Genomic DNA, 20,563 nt, shown 5'->3' on the forward strand with positions numbered 1-20,563 from the left:
ATGCATCATAATAAGAATTAAGAAAATAAAAATTAAAAAATAAAATATTTAGGATAGAGAAATCAGAAAAATATAGTGGTGTCTTAAAATGGTCCTATTTTATCAACTGAAACAATGAAAACCCATAATATTAATTTTTCTTTTACATATTATCCACAATTGTTTATGTTCTGTAATTTTGTTATAGAATTATACCAATAATAACAATTATAAACTAATAATTTTCTCCCGATGCATCTCTCTCTAATTCAAAAGATACAGATCAATAAAATTCACACTAAAAATTAGAAAATAAAGCAATAATCATAATATATCATCAAATAAAAACCTTTTTTTTAACTAAATAATGATACTGCTGTATTAGATTAATGGGAAATTAAGCAAATGCCTTTTACAAATTCTCTATGCCCAAAAGGGAATAACAACAGAGATTGAATTGTCTTTGTTAATTTCTTTTTTGGGAGGAACGTGAAGAGAATAGTCTAAAACTATCCCTGCATCTGCCAAATAAAACCGCCACCATTAAAGAAAAAAAAAAAAAAAAAAAACAAAGAGTTTAAAGTAATTCCAGTACCATAGAATTCAAACTTCAAAGAAGGAGCTTTAGAATACTGATACAAGAAAATAAAAGAATACAAGAAGTCAGTGGATGATTGAACCTATTTGTTTTAGCTTGTAAAATCTTGTTATGAATCTAAAATATATTTAAAAACTTAAAGAATCTTAATGTATAGATAGCGTATATATTTTATTCTGTTGAGTTTTCACGAGTAGGAACAAATTGGTTTCATATTGTGGAATCTGTTTAATTATTTAATGGACAAACAGATCATAGTTGTTTGTTGATATAGACAATTATCTGTTCTTTACAAGTTGTAATAAATAGAATAATTCTATATATTATGTTATTCCATGGTTGTAATAAATGCAGAATAAAATAATAAGTGTGAGGTAAAACTGGATGAACACAATATAGCTACCTCCGAGATAAATTACTTCTGCACCTTTCTTTCGTTTCCCATATTTGGCAGTTGAAGTTGTAAGCTGTTACGTAAAAAAGAAGAAGAAAAAGGCATTAGTTTAGATACTATCTTTTGTAATATTTAATTTAGAATTGTTGATTGTTCGTTTTGGCTGAAAGCTAGCAAATTGGTAGCTTTCTACCTCTGCATTTAAATGGTGTTCGGTTTTGGAGGGAAGTCATAAGTCATCACCCATCACCAACACGAAGTCAGCTTTAAAATTTCCAAACCCTTTCTGCTTCAAATGTCAGCTTGAATTATAAGTTGCAGCCAAAGATACAAAGTGAAGCATGGCAGAGGAAATACAGGATTATAGTATAAATATACAGTATGTGGCCCAACAAGCAACTCTCATTCAGAATGCCCAAGCAGTTCCTTCAAATCCTCAATCAACTGACAGAAATAACGATAATAATGTTGCTAAAGACTCGGATTCATCAATCCACACTTTCAAGAATTCTCAAACAGTCCCAGCAACACCGAAGTCCATTACTCGAAGAAATTTGCAAACCAGTTCTGTTACGACTTCAAATCCTGATCGGTCAGGAAATGGCAACCCTGCTACCTGTAAAGGCGAGGTGGGTGGATCTGAAGATGCAAAGGTTAAAACTGAGGGTAAAGAAAGCGAAGAAAAAGGTAGGCAATGGAGACTGCTCGTGTTTATCGTGTTTATGGAATCAACTATATTTGTGTGCTCGCTGTGTCTTTTGATTGCGAGCTTGAGAGTGGATAGATTGAATAATTCTGTGTTATGGGATCTTGGAATTTGGAAATGGTGTTTGTTAATAATATCTATTCTATGTGGAAGATTGATTGCTTATCTGTTAACAAAAGCTCTATTATTCTTGATTTGGATGCTTTGGCTTGATGAGAGAGTTCTTTATTTTGCTTATGGAGTTAGGAAGAGTTTTATGGTTGTCATTTGGGTAGGTTTAGTTACTCTGGCTTGGGGTTTGTTGTGTAGCCTTGGAATTAAGCGAAGTGAGGATACGACCAAGATTCTCCATGATGTAACTAGAGGTCTCGGTGGTTGTTTAATTGGAGCTACTCTATGGCTATTCAAAACTTTGTTCGTTAAGTTAGTAGGTTCTTTGCATGCCCAGAAATTGTTTGACAAGATTAAGGAAGCAATCCGTCTTCGAAAGGCACTTCTAGCTCTTTCGGTTTCAATCATGGCGATAAATAACACTGATAACTCCGACAAATACAAACAAGACAGTGTTCCGATCCGTGTCAGGAAGTTTATTAGATTTCTTTCAGTTACGGATATTGAGGACATTGACTCTGACATACAGAAGGTGAAAGGGATTTCATATTGGCATGAGAAAGTTTGTCGGGTTCTTTCCAAGTTGGGGATCAAGAAGGAGACTAATTCTGAGAAACAAGACGAGGATATGGTTTCATTCAAGACTATGATAGAGTTGATCAGGGCGATTAGGGGTAAGAAACTGCTTCCTCTCACCTATATTCCCAAGGATCCCAACAACAAGAATATTGCAGATGATACGACACCGAAGACGGAACAGAAGATAGGTGGTGATCGGCAAGGAGCAAATTCAATTGCCAAGCAAGACAACAATGATGATGCAGGAAAAAGGACTGCTGCAGCAGCGACAACTGCTCAGGAGATCACTGATGAGGCTGGAGCAAAGACCGCTGCCAATGATATTTTCAGTGCACTAGCAGGGTCTGAAGATGCCAGGCTAGTATATTGCCATTTCGATGTTCGTGCAATTTATTTCTGATACATAATATGCCTTAAGATCATCTTAATTTTTTCTATTTGGTGGTCAGGTATGTGGAATTGGAAAAGCTATTAGAATTTGCGAAAGATGATAAAGTGAAGGAGCAGTTCCAAGGTTTAGCAGAAGAAAAACAGGGAGAAACTGAAACTGAAAATAGCAAAATAGAAAATATAGAAACCGCAGGATATGAACAGATTAATACAGAACAAAATAAGAGCGAGACGGAGGATAAACAGAACAATACTGAAGGGAAACATATCAAGAGATCAGTTCTCAGGAACTGGGTGGTTAGTTTTATTCTATCAAATTTGCTTTTTGTCCTTCTAAGTTTCTCGTTTACTTGGCAATTTGTCAAGTATAAATATTGCATATTTTATGTGTTGCAGGTAGATATTTACAGGGACCATGATTCACTGAATAACACTTTAGAGCATAGCAAAACAGCAATTGATGAGTTGAATGTGATTGCTTCTGTGATTGTGCTAGTTGTAATCATCGGTGTGTGGTTACTTTTCATGGAATTTTTAACAACAAAACTACTTGTCTTCCTATCCTCTCAACTTCTATTGGTGGTTTTCATGTTTGGTAACACTGTTAAGACTGTTTTTGAGGCTGTCATTTTCGTATTTCTTGTCCACCCATTTGATGTTGGCGATCGTTGCGTTGTCGACGGAGTCCAGGCAAGTCCCTAATTTTGCATTACAAATATGCATTGCTATATTAACCCCCCAAAAAAAAATTGCGTTTTAGCGAATTCGTTTCCAAAACCCATTTTTCATAGCCCAATGAATCAAAAGTAATTGTGATGCTACTAGAGACAAGTAAAACTCTACGGCGTCTTTCTAGAAGTAGCCAATGTCGTGCTGCATGAATTCCATCATAGTATAAAATGACACTTTGAAGTTTGATCCATTGCAGATGGTTGTTGAAGAGATGAATATATTGACTACAACTTTTTTGAGATATGATGGTGAGAAGATATATTATCCAAATACAGTTTTAGCATTCAAACCCATTAGTAACTTTTACAGAAGTCCTCCATCAATGGGCGATTCTGTGGAATTTGCTATTAATCTCCGTACTCCAACAAAAACTATTGACAAGCTGAAAGAGGAGATAAAGACGTACGTAATGTCAAATTAACTCTTGTTGCCACCTATTTTTGGAAAAAAGAAAAGGAAAATTCCATGTTATTTGTTGTGGATGTGCTGTATGTATATATATACCTTGTCAATTTTACTGACAATTATCGCAAAAATTTCAGGTACTTGAAAAGTAATCCTAGGCGTTGGAAAGCCGATCACAGTGTGCAATTTAAGGAAATTGAGGATGTGAATAAGATGAAGGTAGCTCTCTATGTTACTCATACTATAAACTTCCAAAATGCTGCAAAGCGGGGGAAAAGACGATCCGACCTTGTGCTGCAGATGAAGGGAATTTTTGAAGAGCTTGAGATAGAGTACCATCTCCTGCCTCAACAAGTTAACATAATAAGCTCTGGTGGATCCATAACCTCAGCAGTTTCACTTCCTGGAAAGCAATCTTATTTCTGAGCTTAAGCTTGGATCACAAATGATAAGGAAAATCAAATAACAATCTCAATTGTGGAATGCAGACTTCTGTTCGATATGGAAGTTTGGAATCCCGTTGTCGGATTAGTTGTGCAAGAATGGATAAAATATAATGTAAAATTCAAGATGTACAGTAAGATATCACTTTCAATAATTTTATATCCCATGTAACGATTAATTTTTAGAAACAATAAATAATTTAAGAAATTATTTATTTATTTGAAAAAAATTTATTTAGTCTTGCTGTACATCACAATTAATAAGAAAGTGACACGAACATATAAATATTTTATATTTTAATTTAAAACTAAATATCTATCAATTATTTTTCAATTTAGTGGATAAATAGAGATCCATTAATATTATTATTTTTTTTTTTTTGTCCTTTCCTCGATAAAAGAGGGATTGAGGATACACCCAATGACTGTTACAATCTAAGCATTCAGCCAAGTGAATCGTGAAACTGCATTTTCAGAGAAAGAAACTCGCTTGATTGGCAACTGAACGTGTGGCCCAATTGCAGTCTCTCCCAGCAAAATGAGGAAATTTACATATATATATATATATATATATATATATATATATATATATATATATATAAATGACAATTTTATACATGAAAATGGCAGATCTCTATAAAACCATGTCATATAATTTTTTAAATAAAAATGATACATGACATATTTATAAAAATATTAACTATAAATTTTTATAAAAAAATTAAATATAATTTTAAATGCTAATATTGAATATGGTATTTTTAATTTATTTAAATATAAAATTAATTATATAATATAATAATTATTATAGCTACTACAAATTAATAGTGATTTTATTTTTTTATAATTTATATATATATAATATATTTATATATAAATAAAAAATTAATAAAATTGTAAGAGAATAGAAATTTTCTAATTTGGATCATGAAAATAATTTTATAAAATTATGTGACATATTGAAGAATTTATTAGTCTAATGAAATAAATAAATAAATAAATAAAATTTTCAATCTATATATATATATATATATTATTAAAAGATAATAATAATAAAATAAATAGTAGAATTTTTGATAATTTTATTTATTAAAAATAATTATTATTTAGATGTATGAAATTTATTATAAATAAAAATTAAAGTTAATTTTCATATTTATTTACCTTAACATATAAAATATAAAAATTCTATAAGAATAAATTACATAATTTTTATAAAAATTAATATAAATATAAATAAAAAATTACAAAATAAAATAAAATATATTTTATACTAATATAATTATAAATTAGATTAATATAATATAACATATAAAATTAAATTTTTAGAGAGATAGTTATTGTTAAGGACACAGGAGGATTAAATGCTGTGGAGGAAGGCTTTAAGTGCTTGGCCGCCGAGTACGATGGTAAATAACTAGAAAATAATAAAGGTTGAATATTAAAGTAAATAAAAATTAATTTTAATAAATTTTCAATTCAAAAGTGCTAATTCCATCCAATTGTAATCATGATCATATGTTAAAATATCAATTCTTCCATTCAAGTATTTAGTCTATTTACTCGAAAAAGCCGCAACAAGTGTAATTCTCTTAATATAATTGACTCAAACCCAACATCCAAATCAAACTTACCATTAGTCAACTGGGCACCATAGCGTTCCATATCAACTTAATGATAGCATTAAGAATAATGAGAATGACTAAACCAATATTAATTAATCAAGATAGCTGCAATTGAATTAACCTTGTTCTTTTATTTCCCTATAGCCTATCATGCAAGCTATATAATTCGAATAAGCCGCAATCACACACACATGAGCCATCTCTTTGCTATTTGTGTCAATCATTCATGACAATTACGGATCACAAACTCAAAGTTTAGTAATAGAAAAATCAATATCAAAGTTGAGTCGTCAGTTCAATTAATATCAATAATTCATAAATAATAAAAACAAGAAATAAAGAATACTTGAATTAAAAAAAAAAAAATTGTTAAGCACAAAACCTCACAAAATCACAATTAGAATTTATTCACTCTTGAATTAGAAACTAAAAACTTAGCCACTCATGGTGGAGTAAGAATTCGCAAGAATTGTAGAGAATAGAAAAAGAATAAGAATATGAATAATGAAAATACTTCCAGGCATCCTTATATAGGAAATAAAACCCTAAACCCTAATAAAAGAATCCTTATAAAAAAGAAATAAGCTTCCTATTTAATTTTATCCATATAAGTAATGATAAGATAAAGAGTGATATAAATAAATTAAAATTCTAAATACATGGGAGAAAGTTCTCTTAATCCAACACTTTCAAAAATAAAAGAAATTAACTAAAGATGAGTCTACTACAAATTAATCTCTAAAAATTTTAAAACTCTCTTTCGCATCTTTTAACAGTTTATAGGACGCCAGGCATGGTCACGACTTGTTGACAGTAGTCTTATGTATAGATTTTTACAGAGCTCATGGGCTGTGAGGCGTGGTTACATTTTATCGACATTGATCTTCTGTGCAGATTTCTGCATCTTCTCCGAAAGACTTGATTTTTGACGAGTAATAACTTAAACATGTTTTTAGTCTGAATTTTACTCAATCCTTGATATTTCATTATCTAAATCAAAATAAATAAAATTTCTATAATTAAATATATTATTCAATTAAATTGTAAGCAAATTAATGGCCATAATTATTTATTACCTATCAATATAATATAATATATAAAATTAATTTTTTAGAGAGATAGTTATTGTTAAGGACACAGGAGGATTAAATGCTGTGGGGGAAGGCTTTATTGAATGCAGTAGCTGGAAAATGGTGTGAATGAGGTTAAAAAGTGGGTGTAAAACAGGTTTCGCTGTAGTCCACGAAGCCCTTCTGGCCAAGGCTTTAATGGTTGCACTCTACGAAGCCTGACAACCTGCTGCGACAGTGTTTTCCAAACAGACTTGTCACTTTCCCCTTTCATTTTATTTTCTTCTATTTCCTATTATAATGGGAGAAGCTGCAATGTAAATGTGCATCTTTTTACTTGAATCTCAATGATTATGAATTAGATAATGGCTGAGTTATACGTCCAATAAACACTTCATATATCTAATTAGGGTATTTTAATTATCAAACACAAACTTACTCAGTCTATATGTAAATTGATAGTTTGGACTATGGGAATATTTTAACTTTTAATTTAATTTTTTTTATTTTTTTTTGTTTACTTTTTAAATAAAATACGTTAGTAGAATATTAATCCTTTCTTATTTTCTATTTTAATATTGGTTTTGTTCTTTGTATTAATAAAACATTTATTGTTTACTATTTTAATTTTTAAAACATATGTGTCAAATTTAATTAATTAAACTGTGATCAACAAATCATCAATTACATACACATACATAAACTATAGATAATAAAATTTAATATTGATCATTAAATTTTAAATATCTAAAACTATCATATGCCACAATTGTTAAGGAAGTTTAGTAATAAATATATGTATTAAGTATAGTAATAAAATCTTTAATAAAATAAACAAAACTATCATACCATAATTGTTAAGGATATTTAGTCATAAATATATGTATCAATTATAGTAATAAAATCTCTAATAAAATAAATGATGAACGAGTGCTTTAATTAATAGGTGTGGCTTTCCTTTAGTCCAATTTTTAAATGCATTCAAATTTCTTACTTTCTATCTCTAATGGATAAAAAAATAAAAACTAATATATATATGACTTTATGTACCAGGAATCATACCCTAAAAATCTTTATATTTTAATCTAATAACATCTCATTAAGCTGCATGAGTCATTAAATAGTATCTATTCATTTAAGTTTATAGATTCTATATAAATAAATTACTTTAAATAAGCTCACCAATAAGATAATCAATAATATAATTATTATTAAATACATACACCCTAACACATTCTTACAATTCATGAAAATCATAAAAAAAAAAAAGTGATATTTCTAGTATGTTAAGCTTATTCTAAAAAATATATACTTTAAATTTGAAAAATAAAAAAATATTAATTAAAAATAAAAATAATCCCAAATATTTAAGAAATGTCTTGAGGCTTTTGAGTCTAAATTTAAAATGCTTCTGTCTTTAAAAAGAACTCCTTTTACCACAGCTTTTATACTTTGGTGATTGAACATTGATTTATAGATTTAATATTATTTGTTATAATTGAATAGTAATTGATACTGATATCTATATGAATACAAGATCCTTACGTCTCCATCTTATATGTTTTAGAAATGTTTTTTAAAAACTTTGATTACCAAAAAATATTATGTACTTTTTAGTTAACAAATCTAGTACATAGTTTATTAGTTTTAATATTGACTTTATTTTAATATCTAATGTATCAAAATTATTGCAGTATGAATTTAGGGGATAAAAAAAGAATAAAAGATTATATTTAAACACTAAAACTAATAAAATTTTTAAATTAAAAAATTTAAAAATTAAATTTATATACTTAGATGGTAATATTTTAGTAAGAGAATGAATTGATAACTCAACTCTTTTTTATTATCGTAAGAGTTTACAATAGATTAATAAATTTAGTTGATTATTTTAATAAAGACTAAAATTAATATTATTAAATATTAAAATTAAAAATTTAAAAATTATATGCTATATATATTAATAGGTGTGAAATACATTTTTTTTTTTTTTTAACAATTAAGATCTTTAATTATATCAATTTTCGCATTTTCGTGGCCCAACGTTTTTGTTTGGATACATAGGTTGTAATAATTGGAAAATGGTATGAACGGGATTTTCTTTTTTCTTCTGCCAAAAGGTAATTCGTATAAATGGGATTTGATTATTGGGTGAAAATGAAGGTCTAGAAGTGGTGGGGTACGGCGGATCTTATGCTTGTTCTCTTCCCTGTAACGCGTTAGGGTGGGAAAGCACATTAGAACGAAATGGGTAGAGAAAATTATTTTCGGAGCAAAAAATTATCATTTATATATATTTGGGGTTTATATATTATTAATTGATATTTAAGGAAATTGTAAAAATGAGTTTTGATCAACATTTCTTAAAAAGAAATTATATTTGTTAAATATGAAAATATATTTATATTAATTTTATAAAAATTGAGATGAGACTGCATAAAAAAAAGTATATCTAATTATTGCTCTGTTTAATAGATTTTTTTTTTATTTTTTTTGAAAATGCTCCGTTTTAGGTTCTATAGATGGTGGAGAAGTTTTTCATGGAATTCAGGCTCTATGGGGTGGATGAATGAACACTTCAATTGAAAATATAAAAGAAGGAGCGAAGACAGTTGAGGTTTTCACATCAATCGGACGAGTTTGTCATAAAAATGGAAGTCTCGTCAATTAGATGAGTAATATTAGACAAGTCCTTTCACCATATTTCCAGGAGACTATTTATTTTTGTTGAACTTAAATATAAAATAAATAATTAAAAACTTGTTCAACTTAAATAAATATTTTGACTTTATATTTAAATATTTATGCTGTTTGTTAAAAACAAAAGAAAACAAAACTAACTAGCAGCAAGGAAGTTGCTGGAGATTCTTAACAGTTTTTGTCTTTTTAGTTATTTTTTTTAAATTTCCATGTAAGAATCTGTTATTATTAATATTGCTGTCATTAGACTATGCTAACTTAAATTCCTAGTTTAGTTATTTTATTAATTAAAACTGGTGATTGTGGGGGAGAAATAGACAAGTGCTGACTTCATCTCTGTGCAATTACTCATTAGCCGTGACTTGGGTCTTAGTTATGTTTTCCTAAAATAAATATGATTATCATGTTGTCTTAGAATTTTTTTATAGATATAAAATTATTACATGTGGGAAGGAAGGATCTGAAACTTAAAATCTCAACCCAGCGATTTAAGCGCTTGGCCGCCGAGTACGATGGTAAAACATATAAACCCTTTCTAGCATATATACACACTGAAACATTTATTCACTCCCTGTCATCATTTTCTAATCCATTGCTATTATTTCATTTTCAGCTTCTATTCTTTCTCTGGATTACAATTTCTTGATCAGTATGAACTCTCTTTGAACAAAAATTTCGTAAACCTCTTCTGTGTTTCGATTATTTGCATCTGTTTGAACTTCGAATAATGTGTTGAAGTGAAGTAGTGAAGCATGGCAGAATTGATTGCAAAAGATTTCAGCATAAATATGCAATATGTCACCCAACAAGCAGTTCACGTACAGAATCCGCAGTCAGATTCTTCAGTTCCTCAATCAACAGTGTCAGACCAGAACGATCGTAGAGACACGGATCCGTCATTCCCAGATTCTGCAACTCGAAGAGAATCCCAGTCGACGTCAACTCCGGATGAAGCTCCGAGTTCAGGAAATAGAAAGACAAAAACCCCAGAAGCAAAGTTGAGCGAATCTCCTAGAAAAAAAGCTGAGAATGGCGAACAAGAAAGCGAAGAAAAAGGTAAAGGTTGGGGACTGTTCATGTTCATTATCTTTCTTGAGTCAACTGTATTTGTGTGCGTTATGGGTCTTCTAATTTCCAGCTTCGCGGTGGATAAATTGCATGATTCAGTGTTATGGGATCTTGGAATTTGGAAATGGTGTTTGTTAATACTGGCTATTCTGTGTGGAAGATTGATTGCTTATCTGTTAACAGAGGCTATGCTATTCTTGATTTGGATGTTCTGGCTCGATGAGAAAGTTCTTTACTTTGCTTATGGAGTGAAAAAGAGTGTTATGTTTTTTATTTGGCTTAGTTTGGTTACTCTGGCTTGGGGCTTGTTGTCTACTGTTGGAGTTAAGCGAAGCAAAGATACAACCAAGATTCTACATGATGTAACCAAAGGTCTCGGTGGTTGTCTTATTGGAGCTGCTTTATGGCTTCTGAAAACTCTGTTAGTTAAATTAGTAGGTTCTTTACATGCTACCAAACTGTTTGAAAAGACTCAAGAAGCGATCCGTCTTCGGAAGGATCTTCTTGCTCTTTCCATTTCAAACATGGCAATTCAGAACAGTGCTGACAGGAAGAAGGTAGAGAATGTTTCCATCCGTCTTAGGAATCTTGTTAGAGCTATTTCTATTGCAGATATAAATGACATTGACTCCGAGAAACAAAAGGTAAACAAGATTGCAATTTGTCAACAGAAAGCTAATAAAGTTCTTTCCAAGTTGGGGATAAGGAAAACTGAAGGGAATGTGGATATAGTTTCTACCAAGACTATGATAGAGTTGATTAATGCAATTCGGGGTAAGAGATTGCTTCCTCTCACTTATATCCCCACCAAAAATAAAGACGAAATGATAAAAGGCGAGGCTAGAACAAGTTTATATTCTGTTGCGAATCAAAAGAACATCCATGATACAAAAAACAAGATAGCTGCAGCAGTGACAGCTGCTGAAGAGATCACTGACGAGGCCAGAGCAAAGATGGCTGCTAATGATATTTTCAGTACACTAGCAGGGTCTGAAGATGCAGGGTTAGTATATCGCCCTATTCAAGGTTTGGTGCAATTTAATCTCTGATCTCAATATGTTCTAAGATCGTCTTACTTCTTCTTTTCTTTTTCTTTTTTTCTTTTTTTGAATTTGATGCCCAGGTATGTGGACTTAGAAAAACTATTAGAATTTGTGAAAGATGAGAAAGTGAAGGATCAGTTCCAAGGTTTAGCAGAAGATCAACAGAGGAAAACTGAGACTGAAAAGAGCAATGCAGAAGATAAAGAAACTGCAGGACATGTACAGATCAATACAGAACAAAAACAGAGCGAGACACAGAGCAATACAGAAGGGAAATATATCAAGAAATCAGTTTTCAGGAACTGGGTGGTTAGTTTATTTTATCAATTTGGTTTTATCCTTGAAATCTCTATCATTTGGCAACTTGTGAATATAAAGATACCAATATTTCATGTTTGCAGGTAGATATCTACAGGGACCATGATTCACTGAATAACACCTTAAAGCATAGCAAAACAGCAATTGATGAGTTGAATGTGATTGCTTCTGTGATTGTGCTAGTTGTAATCATCGTCATGTGGTTACTTTTCATGGAATTTTTAAACACAAAAATACTTCTCTTCTTATCCTCTCAACTACTTTTGGTGGTTTTCATGTTTGGAAACACTGTCAAGACTGTTTTTGAGGCTGTCATCTTCGTGTTTGTGGTACACCCATTTGATGTTGGTGATCGCTGCGTCGTCCAGGGAGTACAGGCAAGTTTACGTTCAGACAAATATGTTTGGTTCTGTTATGATATAATTAGCACCAAAGAACTTCGACGTAGTGGAGTCTAAAAAATTGTATGACACAAGTAAAGTTATATTCCTTCATGTGTATCTTACTGACAATTTAATTCATCACAGATGGTGGTTGAAGAGATGAATATATTGACTACTACTTTTCTGAGATATGATGGTGAAAAGATATATTATCCAAATTCAGTTTTGGCATCCAAACCCCTTGGCAACTTTTACAGAAGTCCCCCAATGATGGACACAGTGGAATTTGCAATTAGTCTTGGCACTCAAATGGAAACTATTGAGAAGCTGCAAGAGAAAATAAAGACGTAAATCTCAATTAACTCTTCGTATACATATGTGTCTGGTTGTGCTACATTGTATCTTGTGAAATTATGCGTTTTAACTGAAAAATTAATTTGTTGAAAACTTTCAGGTATTTGGAAAATAACCCTAGGCGTTGGCGACACGATCACAGTGTGCAGTTTAAGGAGATCGAAGATGTGAATAAGATGAAGGTAGCTCTGTATGTCAATCATACCATAAACTTTCAGAATATTAGTAAGAGGGGTAAGAGAAGATCTGACCTAATTCTAGAGATGAAAAGGATCTTTGAAGAGCTCAAGATTGAATATCATCTCCTGCCTCAACAAGTTAACTTAACAAGCTATGTTGAACCCACATCCGCACAAGTTCCACTTCCTGGAAACCGATCCTATTTCTCAGCTTAAGATTAAAGATTGAGCTGTTGTAGTACTGCAAGTTCTGTTATATTTTAGTTCAGTGAGGTTTAAATTCTTAACCGTGTTCCTAAAACAGTCTTAATCTAATATTAAGCTAGGATCATACATTGTAGTACTTAAAATACTGTCATATTTTAGAATTCTGATATCTATTTTCTAAAATCTTAATTTAATATCATGCTGGGGACCATATTCTGAGGGTTTTGTTATTTGAATTACTTGTGCTATAAAATATTTCTTTGGAAACTTAAATCAAGTTTACTTGTTTTTGTTTAACGCAGTCGTATTTATAAATTATTTTTAGAGAAAGAGTCTTTTTATTTTAAAAAAGAAAAATGTAGCAAAAGAAGTTTTCCAGTATTTTACAAAAATAAAACCGGAATCTGATTTTGTTTTAAAACTTGGCTGGAAATCATTGAAATTTGGCATCATACACAGGTGTAGAGCAATAAACAGTAGCCAGGAAATCTCAACATCAGAATTACAAGCGACAGTGCACCAAATTGAAATGTCAATTTCATTGATAACCTTCTGCCCTACGCTGTGATGTTGTAAAATGAGAGATAGAAAGAGAAATAGTTTTGATGGAAGACAAAAAGTAAACCTATGTTCTGCATTTGTATGGAAGCTGTCTTATCCAGTTACTGGACAGCTACGTCCAATAACTTCATTCAGTATCTGAAAGACCTTTGTGAAAAACAGATTCCATTGCAACGTTATATGAGAATTCTGAGGTAGAAAACGGACAATTTTGAAATATAATGAATTTCTATCGATTGGATTTTTCACTGAGATCTCCAGTTATGTTTTTGCTTAATTAAAACTAATCTTCCATTATAATTTTGCACATTTCAATTAATCTATTTCTTAATCAAACACAATCAATACATCTAATTACTAATTAAATTCTCAACTTTATACTATTTAATAATTTTATCTGATTATTTTAAATTTTTAGATAAATATGCGTATATTTAGTTTATTTTAAAAATACTTTTTAGCATTAATTCTTAAAGTTTTACATTTAAAAAAAAATCATATGACAAGCTATTTATGCTTGCTAAAATAAAAATTAGTGAGTCAGCAAAAATTTATTTTATTTAAATATAAGATATATAAAAAAATACATATGTATAAGACTTTTAATGACAATATTATTAAGTTTAAAAAAAACTATTTTTGTAAATTCATAATTATTATTCTTATAGTAAAATACAATCGAGTTTTCACATCATCTTTCTTATTGTTAAATTGATATAATTTTTAATTATTTATACAAGTTAAAATTATATAGGTGAATTTTATAATTATAAAATATTGCCGATTAAATTTTAAAAAATAATACAAATTTAATAATTAAAGAAAATATATCTAATTGATCAATAAATAAATAATGTATATAATTGATTAATTATTATTTAATTATTTTTATAAATTATAAAAATTAAAATAAAATTAATTTTTATAGATTTATATGGTAAAATAAATCTACAGTACATTAAAATAACTTAAATGTAATCATCAGATAAAACCTATTACCTAATCCCCTAATAATATATTAATCCACTTACCATCTACTATTCATGTGAATACAACCTATTACCTAATAATTGACTAATTCGTTTATATATATATATATATATATATATATATATATATATATATTAACTAAGTCATTATAGTTCATTAAATCATTCATTATAAAGAGAATTGATGGCCTATAGTTGACTAAGTCATTTTTTATTGAGATTATTGAATAAACACAAAAAGGCTTTTCTTTTTTTCAAAAAAAAAAATTAGAGATAATTCATTGGAATTAAAGAGAGTACACGAGAAACCTATTGATGTGTCTTTTTTAGTATTCGCAAGTGCACGAACTGTTTCTATAGTAAGGCTAAGTTCACTAAGAGGTCGATCTCTCAAAGAACTATGAGGCCACTTATTATAAAGACTAATTATCAACACAAAATAATAAAAGTAAATCTAAACACTCTAAAACTATATGCTAAAAAAAATATTTAATCTAGCCATTTACTTAGTAATCTCCTTATTTTACTTTAAGCCTAGATCTAATGAATGAGATGGTGACGTGCATTTTTCCCTAGGTTACTCAAGCTAATGATGCAACTTAGGTTTCTTATACCAGCATAGATTAAAGTAAAGATGATGTTTCTAATATTTTTATCCTAAAGATTTTCATAACAAATATTACTATTAAATTGATTTGATGATAACTAATAATAATAGATGAAACTAATAAATATGTAAAGGTAAGAAAATCATTCATTAAATAAATATATATCAAGGTTCATACAAAAGTAAAAACATTAAACTAAACACTTATGAAAACTAGTCTAACATATTTAATCCAATGATTATGATACTAAATAGAAAGATAAAAAATAATAAAGTAAAAACTCATTCTAGATCAAGAATTTCTTCAAGTAGGAAGAAGATCGATCATCGGTTTCTATTTCTTTAAAAGCTCATTAGATCTTAAAAAAAACAATGAAAACTAAGACTAAATATTTATGAAAAACTGTAAAGAATTATAGAGAGAATAATGGTGGCAGGTGCAGAGAGCAGGTAAGAGAAAACTCCCATCTCTCTTCCTCCTTTAGGGTTTTACAGATATATATATATATATATATATATATATATATATATATATATATATATATATATAGGAGAGTCCTCCTCTAAATAAATCTCTCAGAGATAAGTATACTAATATAAGTCTATCTAATAGATAAGATTTTAAGTATCTTAATTTCCACCAAATATTATCCCACAAATAACTCTTAATATAAATTTTAATAATTATACAAAATGACTAAAATATCCCTTGGATCTTGTAATTAGCAGTTCATACGTCTTAATTTTGAGTCTTAATACGAACATGTCTCGTTAAGTTTATTTTAACTCTATATTTTTCTCTTTTGCTAATATCCATGAAAATATACAATAAACTTAAGTGATGTAAAAACACATATTTTCACCATATTATATATAGAAATATATCATTAAAGCTCTAAATTATCCTTAAATATCTATACATAATTTAGACCGATTATCTATAAATATTAATATATATATATATATATATATATATATATATATTATAAAATATTTAATTTTATAAATAATTTTAATAACCATTTAATTAAGTAAACGTCAGCATGAAAATTACACATAATAATTTAAGATTGCAATTTAATAATCAACCATGAAAGTATATAAAAATAACAGTAATAAAGATTCTCTTCCAGCGAATTATGGAAACAACGAAATGTGAAAATATTAAATTAAACAAGTTTTCTTGCTTCATAATTTGTGATCAAACTTTAATTGTCGTATTGCAAGTTTTATGCGTTGACACCTTATTACATTTGTTTTTCGAAAAGTTGGACATTTATTGCATGAGAACCCATACGCCATGTTAATTTAATCTTTTTTTGACATTTAATCTCGTTCTTGATTTATCATTATTGTTTTCAGAGTAAATGTCGTTCTTGATTTATAATTATTGTTTTCAAATTAGCTCGAATACCCAAGCTCTTCTTATATAAACAGGGTGCCTTGACTCACTTAGCTACAAGCAAATCAAAAGCTATCTGTGGGAAAATTGAATGTAGAAGAATTGAGATTTTATTGATAAAAGGATGATTAAGAATTCTGAATTTACAAAGAAAGTATGTATCCTGTTATATACACTTGTAGCAATGGTAATTTTTTGTTTAGGGAAAGGTAGAAGCAGCCTTTTCCCTTAGGGGAGAGGTGTTGCTCCTTTTCCCTCACTAGGCCTGTGATGATCTTGATATCTGAGGCCTTGACCAGTGATTAAAGACTGTTGGTCCTTAATGTTAGTCTTTACTGCGAGTTATGCAGGTATTGGGTGCTTCAACACTCCCCCTCAAGGTGGGTTCGAATAAGTTGATAGAACCCATCTTGCTTAGAAGTCTTTGGTGGCTTGCTTTGTCTAGGGCCTTGGTGAAGATATCTGCTACTTGATCGTGGCTTCTGACAAACGGGGTTGTGATTTCTCCTGATTGGACCTTTTCTCTTATGAAGTGACAGTCAACTTCAATATGTTTAGTCCTTTCATGAAAGACTGGGTTTGATGCTATGTGTCTGGCTGCTTGGTTGTCACAGTACATCTCCATTGGATCCTTGCACTTTACTCCAATGTCAGTAAGCACTTGCTTAATCCAAATAAGCTCGTTGGCTGTTGATGCCATGGCTCGGTACTCGACTTGACTAGATCTTCATTCGATTGTTTTGCTTTTCCACGTTACCATATTTCCTCCTACAAAGACACGAATCCAGTCGATTTTTGCATTGCGCCTTGATGCATCGGAGAAACCAGAAGCGGTGTTAGCATTATTATTATTTTTCATCAGAATACCTTGACCTGGAGTACCCTTGAGATATCTTAGGATTCTGTCGACCGCATCCAGGTGGGAAGTACGGGGAGCATGCATAAACTGACTAATTATGCTTACGGCATAGCTAATATCGTGCCCGGTGACGATTAAGTAGATTAATTTTTCTACCACTTGGTAGTGACCTATGTCACTTAAAGGGTCGCCATCCTCTAGATTGAGACGGTTTTTTATTTCCATTGGAGTATCTACAGGCTTGGCTCCTATTTTTCCTGTTTCTTGCAGAAGATCCAGGACATACTTTCTTTGAGATAGGAATAGACCTTTATGAGATTTGGCTATTTCTATCCCAAGAAAGTAAGTTAGTCAATGAGATCCTTGATATCAAATTCCTTCTTTAGAGCCCTGTTTTACATCCTCAATCTTCTCATTTGTTATTCCCTGTAATAATAATATCATCCACATATACTAAAATAATTATAGTATGAGTGTGAGTGTGTTTAACAAACATAGAGTCGGGAGGTACACTTACTGAAATTAATTTTAAAAGAAACTGACTAAGCTTGGCATACCATGCTCGTGGTGATTGTTTCAAATTGTAGATTGCCTTTTTTAATTTACATACCAGGGAAGGCTCAGAGGCTAATGTATGGCCTGGTGGAAGTTTCATGTATACCTCTTCGGCTAGAGACCCTTGAAGAAAGGCATTCTTGACATCCATCCGAAATAAGCTCCACCCTGAGTTAGTAGCAATGAATAAAATACTGACTGTGCTCATTTGGCTCTGGAGCAAAGGTCTCCGGTAATCTACACCATAAGTTTGGGTAAAACCCTTTGCTACTAGCCGGGCTTTGTATCTTTCAATGGTACCATCATGCTTATATTTGATCTTATATACCCATTTACAGCCAACTGGTTTTTTATTTAATGGTAGGGTAACAAGATCCCATGTTTCATTTTTTTCGGAGCCTCAGGTTCTCTTGCAGATAGCCTTACACCAATTAGGATTGGTGTTAGCGTCATAGAATGAGGTGGGCTCTGTGTGGGATGTGAGAGTGTTTAAATAAGCCTTATAGGAAGGTGATACTGAAGTATAACTGATATAGTGATGAATAGGATATGATACCGAACTGGACACATAGTCCTTTAGCCAAGCAGGAGGTCTGGTAGGTCTAGTGGATCTCCGCAGGGCAAGTTCTTCTGTTGGTGACTCATGGTTTCCCCTTGAAGAAGTTGCCATGGGAATGGACGTATCTCCCCCTGAAGGGCTAGGGCCGATGACAGACATATGAGTGCGCTCCTGTGTAGAGAGAGTGTCCTGAAGTATGCTGTCAAAAAAGAAAAAATTAGAAGGAAATAAGTCTGTTGGGGGTGCTGTGGGAAGAGAGGGATCATTAGGAAAGTAAGGGATGGTTTCGTTAAAGGTCACATCTCGGGAAATGTAGGATTTGTAAGTAGTAGGATCATAACATTTGTAGCCCTTCTTTTCTGAGGAGTATCCAAAGAAGATGGTTTTGACACAACTTTTTTCCAGTTTATGGTGACGTCTAATGTGGACAAAGGCAGTGCAACCAAATACACGAATGTGACCTAGATCGATTTTTCTTTGTTTGAGGAGTTCTAGGGGGCTAAGGTTGTTAAGAACGGAGCTGGAAAGCCGATTGATGAGATATGCTGCAGTGAGGATGGCATCCGACCAAAAATGCTAGGGAACATTGTTTTGAAAAGGAGAGTACGAGTAACCTCAAGAAGATGTCTATTTTTCCTTTCCGAAATCCCATTCATTCGGGGGTATAGATGCAAGTAGTTTGGTGCGAATACCTTTTGGGAAAAAAATGCAGAAAATTTTTGTTGATATATTGATGCCATTATGCGAGCGGAAGATTTTAATTTTGGCATTGTACTGATTTTTAATAAAGGTATAAAAATTGAGAAAACATGGAAAAACGTCATTTTTCCCTTTTAATAAATAGACCCAAGTAAGTCGGGAGTAATCATCAATAAAAGTGACAAAGTAGCGGAAGTGATTGTAGGAGGTAATGGGGGCGGGTCCCCAAACATCGGAATGGATTAGATCAAATAATTTTTCCGATTTACTGAGCGGCGATGGAAAAGGTAATCTAGTGTGCTTGGAAAATTTACAAACATCACAAATAACCTGGAGTCAATTTTAAGATGAAAAGGTGATTCAAAATTTTGTCCGACGGATGCCCAAACCGTGATGCATCAACAAGCCTTGGTTGGAAGGGTTGGTTGTGGTCAGACACTGACTGGGAGTGGTAAGATAGTATAGACCATTGTGAAGGTATCCTTCACCAATCGTCTTCCCGGTGATTCGATCCTGAAAAGTCACAGCAGATGGTGAGAAAATAACATTGCAATTTAAAGTTTGGGTTATTTTACCAACAGATAATAAATTTGATTTAAAATTAGGTAAAAGAAGGATATTTGGTATAGAGTGATTCAAAAGGGTGGAGGAGCCAAAACCGGAAATTTCTATCCCCATTAGCAATGATCACATGTTGGGAATTCACAAGAGTAAACTTGTGCAACTGTGTCGAATCCCAAGTCATGTGATCGGTCGCCCCAGAATCAATAATCCAATCAGAATATGTAGGTAAAAAATCTGTGTCATGGTGAGATACTAAACGACCCACGGGATTCTTGAGGCGTAACATGGGTGGAGGTGAGAAATTAGGTGTGAGAGTTGGGAATTGTCAATCGGTACGGATCCGGTTGTGTAGGCTCACTGTGGTTTGGTTTGGGCCTTGTGGCTGAGTAGGCCTGGGTCAGACCATTCTTGGTGGTAGGACTAGCCATTCTTTGAATGGTGGCGGGCCGGACCAATGGTCGGTGGGTCACGGAACAGGGGGTGG

At 31.3% G+C, this 20,563-nt stretch overlaps 2 protein-coding genes across 2 annotated transcripts; both read left to right on the top strand.

Moving 5' to 3' along the window:
- Positions 1–923: 923 nt before the first annotated feature.
- On the top strand, positions 924–4,434 carry LOC112533967 (mechanosensitive ion channel protein 10-like). The gene is made up of 5 exons (XM_025156513.2): positions 924–2,724; positions 2,817–3,054; positions 3,154–3,447; positions 3,686–3,891; positions 4,032–4,434. Exons 1-5 carry the CDS (start codon positions 1,313–1,315, stop codon positions 4,318–4,320), a joined length of 2,439 nt encoding a protein of 812 aa, XP_025012281.1. The 5' UTR covers positions 924–1,312; the 3' UTR covers positions 4,321–4,434.
- A 5,657-nt stretch (positions 4,435–10,091) lies between these two features.
- LOC107260880 (mechanosensitive ion channel protein 10-like) lies at positions 10,092–13,509 on the top strand. Its single transcript, XM_015716333.3, has 6 exons — positions 10,092–10,247; positions 10,346–11,803; positions 11,924–12,152; positions 12,245–12,538; positions 12,689–12,891; positions 12,999–13,509. Exons 2-6 carry the CDS (start codon positions 10,485–10,487, stop codon positions 13,291–13,293), a joined length of 2,340 nt encoding a protein of 779 aa, XP_015571819.1. The 5' UTR covers positions 10,092–10,247; positions 10,346–10,484; the 3' UTR covers positions 13,294–13,509.
- The last annotated feature ends 7,054 nt before the right edge of the window (positions 13,510–20,563 follow it).

This window comes from Ricinus communis, chromosome 3, assembly GCF_019578655.1.
Source record: "Ricinus communis isolate WT05 ecotype wild-type chromosome 3, ASM1957865v1, whole genome shotgun sequence".
Classification (NCBI taxonomy): Eukaryota; Viridiplantae; Streptophyta; class Magnoliopsida; order Malpighiales; family Euphorbiaceae; genus Ricinus; species Ricinus communis.

Excerpts from the sequence above, each read along its gene's own strand:
- LOC112533967 (XM_025156513.2), top strand. The coding sequence starts at position 1,313 with ATGGCAGAGGAAATACAGGATTATAGTATAAATATACAGTATGTGGCC. Across the intron at positions 3,055-3,153 it reads CAGTTCTCAGGAACTGGGTG|GTAGATATTTACAGGGACCA; the intron begins GTTAGTTTTATT and ends TATGTGTTGCAG. Across the intron at positions 3,892-4,031 it reads CTGAAAGAGGAGATAAAGAC|GTACTTGAAAAGTAATCCTA; the intron begins GTACGTAATGTC and ends CAAAAATTTCAG.
- LOC107260880 (XM_015716333.3), top strand. The coding sequence starts at position 10,485 with ATGGCAGAATTGATTGCAAAAGATTTCAGCATAAATATGCAATATGTC. Across the intron at positions 11,804-11,923 it reads GCAGGGTCTGAAGATGCAGG|GTATGTGGACTTAGAAAAAC; the intron begins GTTAGTATATCG and ends TTTGATGCCCAG. Across the intron at positions 12,539-12,688 it reads GCGTCGTCCAGGGAGTACAG|ATGGTGGTTGAAGAGATGAA; the intron begins GCAAGTTTACGT and ends AATTCATCACAG.